Genomic DNA, 12,287 nt, shown 5'->3' on the forward strand with positions numbered 1-12,287 from the left:
TAAGATACTAATTTAGAATCTAAAACATTAGTCACTAAATCTTAGGTATCCAATTTAGTTACAAATTTATAAATTATTTTATAATTTTTTATTAATAATAGAAATTAATTTAAATATAAATATCTCTAAATTAGTATCTAATTTAGTTAATATAATAATTAATTATTTTTAATATTTAAATTTAGTTACTATTTAATTATTTTATTGTAATGTAATTTAGACAATAATGTTGGATGAATGAAAATATTTTGAATTAAGTTATTAATACACTATTGTTAACCCTCAAATTAATCATATGCATAGTTTTATTGTACAATTAATCTGTCACATTAACACTTTTCCTCATTCCACTTTTGTTTTGTACCATCTTCTATTTCAGTGGTGGATTCTCATTGTACGATGGAATTAAGACTGAGTTATTATGAGTGAATTTAAGTTCTAAATATTTTTGTAAATTGATGGATTTTTTTTAAACAACATAATTTGTAAGGAAAAATATATTTTAGTTTCAGAATGTTAATGATAATGCTTTTAAACTTTTGATGAGTAAACAATTAAGGTTTGGTTTATATTTAATAAAAGTGAAAAGAAAATGAAACACTAAAAAATATATTAATTCTAATAGATTGTGAATGAGGAGCATTTATTCGAAGAAAGGAAGAAAAATAACTAGAAGTGAAGATAAAGATAAAAAAAAAAAAACATCTTCAATTCTTTATAAATAATAGAAAACACTATAAAAAATTTGTTTGGAAATTGAAATAAGCTAACTAGTTTAGGAGTAGCCGACTCTCATCTAAGTTTGGTTGGGAACTAAGGTTCTTAGTCTAAAAGGAAGTAAGTTTTTCTTTATAAGAATTTTTTATCAATGGAATGAGAATTAGAGAGTTTTTGTGAAGAGTGTGATTTTTCTTATTTTTTTAGAGAGTTCTTATCTTTATTTCTTTAGAGAGTTCTTATCTTGAATAGAATACTCTCAAGTGACGAATATTTATTCTTTTCTTATCTTCTTAATGAATTTTGGTAAGGTCTAGACCATCTAACTTAACTAGACAATCTAGTGGAAGATGTGCCTTTCTAGTATCTATGTAGAAAATCTTAGTAGAACATCTAGTTATTTAGCTTATACTAATATAGTATCGTTTGGAGCATCCATCTAAGTGACGATTTAATTCAATAACGAAATGCACAATTTACGTGTCTTTTCTATTTGTTTAAGTGCACGTTAGTTATGTTAGTTATATTGTACAAACAAGAATCTCTCCCAACAATTGAGATTAACTTAGTTGTGAGTTCAACTATAAAACATAAAATTGTGAGAGTTGAACGAGAGCCACTGAGAGAGAAACTTTGTGTTGTGATATTTATGTATAGTCAATTATGTTGTGGATGAGATTGAAGTTTGTTAACACTTTAATTGAACCACATTATTTTTACGTGCAATTATTCTTGTTCTTCCTTCATTTATCTTCTACAGACTACATTTACAGATTCTTTGTTATCGAGTTGTTGTTAGTGTGGTAGACACTTTTGCAATGAGTTTGATTAGAGTCATTCTAGAAAAATCTCCTTGTAAGTGGGGTGTCTTCCTCAATCAAAGATCTTGAATTTGAGCCCCCTTCTTGGAGTCATTATTGTTTTCAAAGATGAATCATTATTCCTAGTCATGTTCGTTCTCATTTCTTACTAACCATTCCTGGTTACTTTTCTCTTCTTGGAACCTTGCATTCTTGCATCAACTTTCCGTCACCATAGCATCCTAGAACCAACTTTAAGCAATAAAGAATCTTATCTTATCACGTCACACCATTTGTACAAATCAACTAAACATAACCAAACCAAAACAAAATTACATAGATGACCAACAAAAAATTACAACAGAGAAAATTCCTCTGTAAATTCACAATTTCCTTCAACACCAAAGAAGACATCTTATACAAAGTTATCTACCAGATAAAACTCAATTACTTTCCTTGACACCCCTGCCAGACCTTCAACTACAATAAGGAATAAGAAAGATACAAGAGGACCTTGGTGTGGACCCTTTTGTAGATGGAACTCCTTAGTTGGACTTTCATTTATTGGATGGAAGAAGATTCCAAGCAAGCTTTGATCCACCTAATTTATTTGTCAAGGAAACCCAACCTACCAAGCATGTAAAAGATGAACTCCCAACGGACAGAGTGGCTTTCTCATAATCAACTTTAAAAAAAAAAACATAACTTTTCTTCTTCCTTTTCATCTCCTCTAAGACCTCATTTTGATTATCTAAGATGTATAACTTTGTTTATCACCTTTTTCAACCTTAAAAGACAAAATCTTCGAGATAATTTTATATAAACAATCGGTTTAAAAATCACAAAACTCTCATGTCTACAATAGGGAGAATGAGTTTTTTTTCTAATGTAACGCGATTCCAGTAATAAAATTATTCTAAGTGACATATTATTCACAATATTTATTCAAATAACACGGTTTACTGTTTAAGATTTATTTTTCATGATCAAAATTCGATCAAATATTTTCCGAAGTAGCATGGTTACCAATAAAATTTTCTCACATGACATATTATTTCCAATATTTACCAATAACATTTTTTACTATTCATGATCAGAATTGGTTGGGAACCGAAATTTGATGTTCATTTTGACACATTATTACAAAAGAAATAAGTTAATATTGACGTACTTTAAAAAAATTTGGAAATTTAATTTTTGTAATTATTATTTTGATAAATTTTATATAACTATTAAATATTTAATATGTCCATTATCATTAATAAATTTATAAATTTATTTATCTATTTTGTATATATTATTTATTTGTTTTTTCTAATTTGAATTTATGAATTTTCTTATCACTGTAATGAATTAAATTTTTAATATTCATTTTAAATTTCAATTTAAATAATTTAGAAAGAAAAGTTCTAATACATTTAAATAAATGCAAATTTACAATATTAAGTTGAATAATTAATTTAAATAATGACTTGATTTTTTAATTTTTATTATCAAATAATTTTATCATTATTAAATAATTTAAAATTTTATTAATTTTAAATCACAAAATTCCAATATTTTTCAAGAAATACAGTATTACTTAAAAAATAAAAAATAATTGTGACATGTTTTATTAACAACCACATCGCAACTCAATTTAATATATCATTTGATATGTTACATAATTAATTCAATAAATTTCTTTAAATTGTCACAATATTTAATAAGTTTGTAAAATTTATTGGGAACCGTGCTACTTTGAAAAAAAATCCATTAAATTCTGATCATGAACAATAAACATTACTATTTGGATTAACTTTTAGATAGAGATTGCAGAACAAAAATTAATGTCTTCATAGATTGAGATATTGGAGAACAAAAATCAACGTCTTTATGCTTTATTTGTGAAGTTTTCCAGATAGTGACACCACACAAAGGTCCCAATAAACCTTTTCCAGACAAAAGCATTTTACCTAAACTGCAGATCAGATCACTGCCACTATTTATTTCTTTCCAATTTGCATGAAGCTTTTGAAGAAGCTATTTCACCAGTTAAGAATTCCAGTTGTAAAAGGAGAGAGGAGTAAACTAAAATAAATAATGAAGGAAAAAAGAACAACATATAAGAGAATGTTAACAGAAAGCATATATAAGAATGTTAATATACCGAACATGTACATTTTGGAATAAAATTGTACTAGTAACCTTTAGAATCTCATTACCTTTTGTGAGCCTTCATTGTTACATCGAAATTCCATGTTTGAATTGTACTGTTACCAAGCACAAATCCATACAATGCTCCAAAAATCAACCCCTACTTTATCAAGCTTAAAGCCTTGAAGTTTCTTTCTTTAGGATTCAAGGACTTTCTTTTTATAAGATTAAAAACAGTGATTATTAATTTACTGACAGACCTTTACACAAAACAAGAATTTCCTACTGAAATGGTGCTAATTTGATGTTTAATACAAGTGTTTATGTCAAGTTCAATCTCACATCTAACATTAACAAAATTGACAACGCCTTTGAAAACAACCATGCTTTGTGTGGCAAATTTTAGCCTTGGAAGATGGAAATGCAAGCAAAGTACCAGGCACTAACTTTAAGCAAACAAAAGCTGCGGGGCAAATTAATATCATATATATAGTATGTGTAGTTACAAAAAAATGTGCAGTCTCTTCATTTCAGGTGGTTGCCCTTATAAGATGCAATAGGAGACCATTGGGACCACATCTTCAGTGTTAGCCCCCCCAGTCCCCATGCAGTCAATAATCTGTCACAACATTTTTCACTTTGTAGATTTAGGGATATATCACATGGACCTACATAACCATCATGTTGCATTCAAACAGAAGCTGAAAACTACCAGTTTTTGCTAGCTGCCTAACATCTGTAACAAAAATATTTATGAGCTGTTTCTTGCTGTCTCTCAAAATGGTTTAGACTGGATTATAACCCGAGCTCCTGAAGCAAGCCTGTTGAGTTAAACCAAACTCATTAATCAATGACTCAAAACTATAAGAACAACCTAACAAAAAAAAATTAAGGACATGAGTAGAAACAAAATAAAGACAACACTTAACTTTCTTCAATTTTGATCACTCTCTCTTCTTCTCTAAATGAGTCTATCCTCTTAGATTGCTTTCTCCCTGACCCTGATGAAGTTTCAGTGATCCTTTTGCTGCTGCCGTTAGATGGTGCTGAAGATAAGCCTGAACCATTGGTTCTATCCATGGAATTTCTTGATCCATCAGAAACAGGAGATATCATGCGTTCACCTAGTGATTGATTGGTCAATGAAGCCTTTACTGACTGTGGAACACATTTTGAATTTCCTGGGGATGATGATTCCTCCATGTCTTGTGATTTCAACTCTGTAGATGTCCTGCATATTTGTTACAGATGAGATATTGGCCAGGATGTGACGACTACTGTGTTCCTATCATACGCCTATCAAAATCAATCACACCACTCTCAGACATGAACCCACAAAGATGGTCATAATATTTTTTTATCACCAGTTACTTTTTGCAGCATGTCATACAAGATAATCTCCAAACAAGGACCTCCTTTTGTAAGAAAGGAAGAACACGTACGTTAAAATTAAAGCTTAGAAAGAATTTTGTAAACTGCAAAATATATTATCAAATTAGGATGCTATTCCCAACATTTGTTCTGGCATACAAAACATAAAATCCTTATTCTACTTTATGATTCCTCTCCTCGGGTCCTTTTTTTTCTCAGAGTTAAGTGTTTCACATGATAAGAGACAGAAATAAAAAATTGAAAACTCAAGAGAATCAAATCCTCCGTTTGTCCATTCTTTTTTGCCTTTTTACTTTTCTTTTCTCCTTCCCTCCTGTGGGAGGATGCTAGCTATTGGATTTGGAAGTTCTAATGATATCTATTTTATTTCAACAATAACTTCATTAAAAAGCAATGAAGCCCCTTCTTTTGTGCCTTTGAAGCCTCCATTTCCTTAATCATCTTGCTGTACTATCTATCATAAGTATAGACCTAAGTAAGCATGTGAAAGCATTACATTTCATTAAATATTATGTATTTCGAAAACAAGTTTCAAACATAAATAATTTGAGAAAAGTGTTATAATCTTTCACCTTGAACAAGTTCTGAACTAACAAAGTGACTAGACTTGTTAGATGCTCAACTGTTTTTTATCTAAAAAATGTGTGAAGTTGTCTTGGTAATAATGATTAACTAGCATCTCATTTAGTTTGGCTCAATCCAGACAAACCTCAGGTCTGGTAAAAACTCCAAGTAACATAAGCATTTTAACACCGGATTCAGGTATTTTCTATTTTTGTACTATGGCACAATCTACACGGTAATTGTGCCCTAATGCAGCATTGTTCACTTTTGAAAGAATAACACAACAAAAATTATTCTTACTACTCGTCAGTCCTAAAGAACTCACTTCCTCAGCTTTGAAAAAGAATTCTCCGAATTTATGACTGGCATGGTCCATTTGCAACAAACCAAACAGCAATATGTGATAAACCATGATTTTGGAATGGAAACAGTAACTCTACCTAATGCTAATTTGTCTAGTTGCAAGAAATGAATTGAAAGCAAAACCTACCTCTCAGAATTGAAAGAAGAAGAGCGTTTCAGAACATTATGTCCACCTTCTTCCTTCAGTACTTTAGACTCCACTACGCTCCCACTATAATATTCTTTGTCTTCCAATTTGAGGCCCGTCACCTTCGTTTTCTCTGCTAGGCAGTCAAATTCCCCAAACATAACAGAAGTTGAGAACAATGGGGAGGGGAATTTGGAATTGGAAAGCCTATTCTTGTAAGAAGGAATAAGGCCAACACTATGATTTTTCACAGATATAGACCCGCATGAGATCAGTTGCATTAGTAGACTTGAGGCTTTCAGCCTTGCATTGGTTTGCATTCGAATACGCTCCTCTTCAAGGATCCTAAAGCTGTTCATTTTACTCACATCAGCTCTTATAAGGGACTCCAAAGTCTCAGTTTTCCCTCCAGAAGATGATGGACTACAAGTTGAGGGAGGAGGAGGAATAGTATCCATACCGATTTCAGGATTGTCTTTCACTTGTGGCACTTGAGCATCACTTATTTCATGGCACTCTGGTTCTAATGACCCATCATCCTCGGTTGATACACCCCTGGTACAAGTTTTCTGCGTTTCGGTTTTGCTAACATTTTCTTCTGTCTGAGTTGAAGCATCTGCCAATCCATCAGTCTTGTAGATTTTGTATTCTGTCAATGGTAAACTAAGAGAATCACTTGTCCCTGCTCTAGACTGAGGAGACACATCAGATGAACCAGTTAGTTGTCTTGGGGAAAGTTCATCATCTTCTTGGGAGTTTCTTGTATCTTTCTCATTCAGGCTGGAAGAGGTGGAGGCCTCATCATGGCTCCTACAAGAAACCGGCTCTGGCAACTGCTTCAGGTTCTGAGTTTTCACATTGCTAGTAGGGCTAAAACGTTCTGCAAGGCAAAATCCACAATCATTATAAGATCTCTAACAGGACCTAAGAAAACACAACATGATTTAGACAAACAAAATATTAAAAATAACATTCTTGACCTGAATTCGATTCGTAAAATAGCTCAGAACCTTTGAGGACATACTCATTTCCATGAGCAGGTAGAATTAGATCGTCTTCACAGAGATCATGCCACACAAATCCGTTTTTGTAGCTTCTGAATAACATAATAACAAACATACATGATGAAATGTGAATAAAAAGCACAGCCAATTAGATCATGGGGTGAAGCAACAAGACAAAGCTCAACAATCTCGACTGCTTTATCCAACTAAGACAATACACATTGGGAAAAGATCCTCTCCATTTCTTCCATTACTATGCTTCTGAGAAAACAAATGAAATGAACATCAACCTGCGTTGACTTTCCCAAAATGCAAAAGAGAAACAAGACAGACCCTACCAATCAACTCTCAGCCTTTATTCACAATTTCCAAGCTCGCTTATTCTCACCATTCAAAATAAACACCAAGAGAAATATTAATTAAGGAATTGAATAACTTCCTCACCTCTTACAAGACCACGAATACAAAGAAGCCATGCCTCTACCTCTCAAAGCGTTTAGTCTATCAATCACATCTGCACACAAAGAACCCCTAAAAAAACCACACCCCACAAACAAAAACAAAACAAAAAACACAAAAGCTTCTGCTTTTCCGTTTTTCATATGGAAAAAAAAAAATCTACCTCTCAAAACCAACCCATCAGGGGATGAAAGTGGAACCTCCATGAAATGAGGATGTTCTAACTGTCTATTCCTGCAGAGATAGTAAACCACCGGCACCTTCCGATTCTGATAGTACTTTGGGGACTTCTCCGTCCACACTTTGGCCCTCTCTGGACTCACTTGCCGGTACTTTCTCATCCGTGCTTCCATTCCCACAATCACAAACTCGTAAAAATCCAAACTTTCTCCGCAACTTGCTACTGGGTCCAATTATTAATTCTCTTCCACCATCACTTACAGCACACCAGAAATCTTATTGAAGCTGGAAAAACCATCAGCAATAACAACCCAATAATTAAACAATCAAAAGAAAGACCTGTGTAAAAAAGTAAGCAATAAGAAAGATCGTACAGGAATCTATGTGGTCACGTTGGTTTGTTTAGTTGCAAATTAAGAAAGGTCGTGCCTAGAAGAACGTGAAGTGATACAAAATTCCAAATGAAATGGAATTAGAAGAAACTTGAAGACAGAGAGAGAGACAGAAGATTGTGATGTATGAACTGGAGTGTGAAGTGAAGAATATAAAGCGTTTAGAGAGAGAGAGGGATAAAGTTCTTATTAGATTGAAACAGAGACAAGACGGGAAGTGAAGTGAAAGTTGCACCTTACTTCCTGTAATCTTTTGGGTGATTTGATGGACATATGTTTCTTATGTTATGCTCAGACACTCACTTTTCCTTTTGCCTTTTTTTAATTTCTTAATCATTCTCTTCTATAATTATATTTTGTATTTAAAAAACTTGTATGAACTGAATCTGGCTAACTAATCAAAATTACTGTATGTTTCAAGATTCGACGAGATTCATCAATATGCATATTGATCAAGTACTCAGACTAGAAAAAATAAACACATGAAAACGCTTTTCACCAATAAAATTCTCACATTAATAACGGCATTGGATAGTAAAAGTCAAACTAAAATACTTATAAATCACTGCTAAGATAAGGGATTCATGTAAAATATGAGTTACTTTGTCTAATCATTGATTAGTGTTAGGTTTAAATGGCAAATTCTGTATTACCAGCTCTACTTAGTAGTTCCGTTCAACCGCTCTAAAGAGTTGTGGGTTGCATTAATACAAAATTGAGCTACAATTCAATGCTCATCGTTATGATATTAAATTTTGTATTTTATGGTGTGAATTTGGAGGGGATGTGAAAGATTTGAGGAAATTAATTTGAAGTGATTCGAGAAAAAAAGTGTGAAGAAAGTTATATTGTTTAGATTGAATAGGTTAAAATGAATATGTGAAAAAAATATTATTGAAATTTGTGACTAATATGATAATTATGATAAAAACTTTAATTTTTTAAGAAGTATAAAATATAAGTTTATAAATTTATTTATATTTTTAAATATTTGAATAATAAAATATGAAATATTATTTTGTAGATTTAAATTAATTAAAATTTTATAAATTATTTTTAGTATATTTTAATAATTATTTTCATAAAAAATGAGTTTCTTATTATTATCATAATATTACAAAATTTCATAAAAAATAAGTTTGGGAGTGATGTGATAAGTGTGATTGAAATTTTAATTTTTTAATTAATAAAAATTAAAATTATAAAATTATTTTTATATTTAATAAATTAATTATTTAAAAATTATTTGTTATTCATATGTTATTTTCAATACTTTATGATCATGTTTAATTTCATTGATACCTTTTATTGTATAAAAAATTTCTTAAAACAACTCATCATATGATAATTGTATATCAAGATATTCACAATCATATAAAACTAAACTAAACTAAAATAAATGTTTAAATATGTTTTGGATCTTATACCAATTTTATTTTATTTTTTTGTCCAAGTAATTTTTTAATATTTTTAAAATGTTTTGTTTTTTATTTTGTAATTATTCTTTCTTACAAAGAAATTTAACTAAAAGTAACGCCAAAAATAAATAGAAACACTTCAAAATTACTTATAATCTATGAAGCTAAGACACTTCTCTTAAATAGGCGTATCTGTGTCGGACACACGTATCGGTGTCGACACTCGTAGGACACTTATCAGTGAAGTGTTCAATTCAAAAATATTTGTTGGATTTTTGAAAATTCTAGCACGATTCTAACACAATTTTAAAAGGTATAAATACAATAATTTTCTAAAAACTCAAATTTATTGTATAAATTTTTGTTATGATTATAAAAATAAGGAACAAATTCTTTTGAACCTGTCATAAAAAATATCTTCATGCTCCCAAAAGAATCTCAAACATACTTTTGCACATAAATATTTATTTTCAATTTATATAATTCAAAATTATATAATGTATAGATCTGTGTCCTCATGTCCTACATTTTAGAGATTATATGTATTTTCATGTTCGTATCTGTGTTGTGTCAATGTAAGTATCCGTATCTGTGCTACATAGCTTATAATTCCTTTTTATATAAACACAAATAAAATTCACTATAATTATTAAAAAAAGTGTACTTAAATCTAAAATTTTAAAATTTGTACTAAAAAAATTATATATTCATAATAATACTGAAGTTTAGAGAAAGAAAAACACATCACATCGTATTGTTTTGTAAAAGAAGAGATTTGTTATTGGATGAAAAAGTTGAGAAATAAAAATAAATATTAATCAACGTATACTATTCATGAATAATCCAATATAATAATTTGTATTAAAAAAAATCTATAATATTATATATATATATATATATGTGTGTCCGATATTAAATATTACACTAAAAAATAATCAAATTATACTAACATAATTTTTACTAAATATTTCATTATAAACAACTTTGTATAAAAGATTTGTCGATTCAACTGAATTACAATCTTGTATTTACATAATTATCTATACTCAATTTTATCACAATTGCCTAAAAATAATAAGATGAACACGTTATTCATATTTTACTATATTTTATTTTCATAAACATGCATTGTTTTTATTTATAAAGATATTAAGCGATTCTAAAATAATATAAAATTTTGCATATACAATCTATATTAAAGAAATATTTAATCCAACATTAACTTTTTAAAACATGATTCAATAAAAAATATTAAATAATGTAATATTTAATAAAATTTGTATAATTATAATTTGGTTTCTCTTCTTATATAATTTAATATATATATATATAACAAACTATCTATCAAAATAACAAGTGGGACAAAAATTACTTAATTAATGAAATAGCATGATTCATGAAGCTCTGCAGTTGCAGAGTATGAAATAATGTCTCTATTTTGGTTTCGTTGGAAATTTGTTGCAAGGACTAAATCACTATTTTAAAATTTATTTTAAATCTTTTTTCCAGTTTTTATTACTATGAAGTTATTAAATTTTTCTTACAAAAATTGTTAAGTGAAATTTTGTTAACAGAAAATCGTCCTGCTTTTGTATAGTTATTGCCATATTTATAACTTTAATTTTTTCTCATACTTAAAAAAAATATATAATCTTATAATATTAAATGTATTGAGCAAATTTATTATTATGTTTTTTATAAATATAAAGTATAAAGACAGATATTAAGTATAATGCAATTAAACGGTAAAACAATCCTTCAAAAGACATACTTATAAATGTTTGTTAAATATTAATTAACTTAAAGAGACGTAATATTATATTTACATAAAATAAACATTTTGATTTCTTTCTTATTCGTGGAGCTAAAAACTAAACCAAATATTATTAGAGATAAATAAATAGTCATTTAAATTTTTTAAGTAAAACATTATCTTCTTTTTTTTCCTAAAGTTCAACTACATTAACCTCAACGTGGATATTTTGTTACAAGTTATAAAAAACTTAACAATTAAAATTTCACTAAAATTGTAATTAATTCATAAAATACTTTAACCTAAATTTTTTAACTGGCTATTTTTTAGCTTATTCATTTATGCCAATGAGGTTACTAAACTTGGCTTTATCATCATTTCTTTTGGGGTAAGGGACATGTGCATGTATATGTAAAAATAAAACATTATAATTGTATACAATTGTAGTCTAGTGAGCAAGGCCAGCTGAGTCAATTATCAGGTCATAGACCAACTATTTTTGTTGTGGATTTGAATATCTTAATAGAGAATAATTTCTGAGTATATTTATGAATACTTTATAATCGTTTATGAATGTCCTGATTTTGATGAACTCAATAAAACTTACCTAAATTTTCATGTAATAAAGAAAACAAAAAAAACACAAGGTAGAAATCTGATATAATATAATCAATGTTGGATATGAAGTGAGTATCAATTGGATTGTACTGACTAAACACCATGTTTAGTGAATGAGCTTAATCATTGTGTCCTCTTTATAATTTCTATTTAAAGATATTATTGTACTTGTAATTGGTGTGCAACGGGATAGAATAAAAACCTAATAATTGTCCGTATGAATATAGGTTAGAGTTAGCAATCGAATCACGTTAAATCATATGTTGCATTGATTCGTGAGTATGTTTTGTTTCCGCGTGTTTTTTTTTCAATCAACCAATTCTTTCTTTCCATTTCTCTTTGAGGGTAAGCAACCCGTATTAAT

General features: G+C 29.2%; 1 protein-coding gene across 2 annotated transcripts; it reads right to left on the reverse strand.

The window, feature by feature from the left end:
- Nucleotides 1–4,117: 4,117 nt before the first annotated feature.
- Nucleotides 4,118–8,440, reverse strand: LOC137835691 (UPSTREAM OF FLC protein (DUF966)). Of its 2 annotated transcripts, XM_090302600.1 has the most exons (7): nucleotides 8,117–8,440; nucleotides 7,726–8,027; nucleotides 7,548–7,617; nucleotides 7,080–7,195; nucleotides 6,100–6,979; nucleotides 4,583–4,884; nucleotides 4,118–4,474 (listed from the first exon to the last, which is right to left on the reverse strand). In XM_090302600.1, exons 2-7 carry the CDS (start codon nucleotides 7,913–7,915, stop codon nucleotides 4,449–4,451), a joined length of 1,584 nt encoding a protein of 527 aa, XP_090158726.1. In that variant the 5' UTR covers nucleotides 7,916–8,027; nucleotides 8,117–8,440; the 3' UTR covers nucleotides 4,118–4,448. The 2 variants fall into 2 exon arrangements, with proteins under 2 accessions (XP_090158726.1, XP_090158727.1); XM_090302601.1 differs by lacking the exon at nucleotides 4,118–4,474 and having other exon boundaries at nucleotides 4,592–4,949; nucleotides 8,117–8,427.
- Between the last annotated feature and the right edge of the window lie 3,847 nt (nucleotides 8,441–12,287).

The sequence above is a fragment of the Phaseolus vulgaris genome, chromosome 5 (genome assembly GCF_051622355.1).
Source record: "Phaseolus vulgaris cultivar YP4 chromosome 5, ASM5162235v1, whole genome shotgun sequence".
NCBI lineage: Eukaryota > Viridiplantae > Streptophyta > Magnoliopsida > Fabales > Fabaceae > Phaseolus > Phaseolus vulgaris.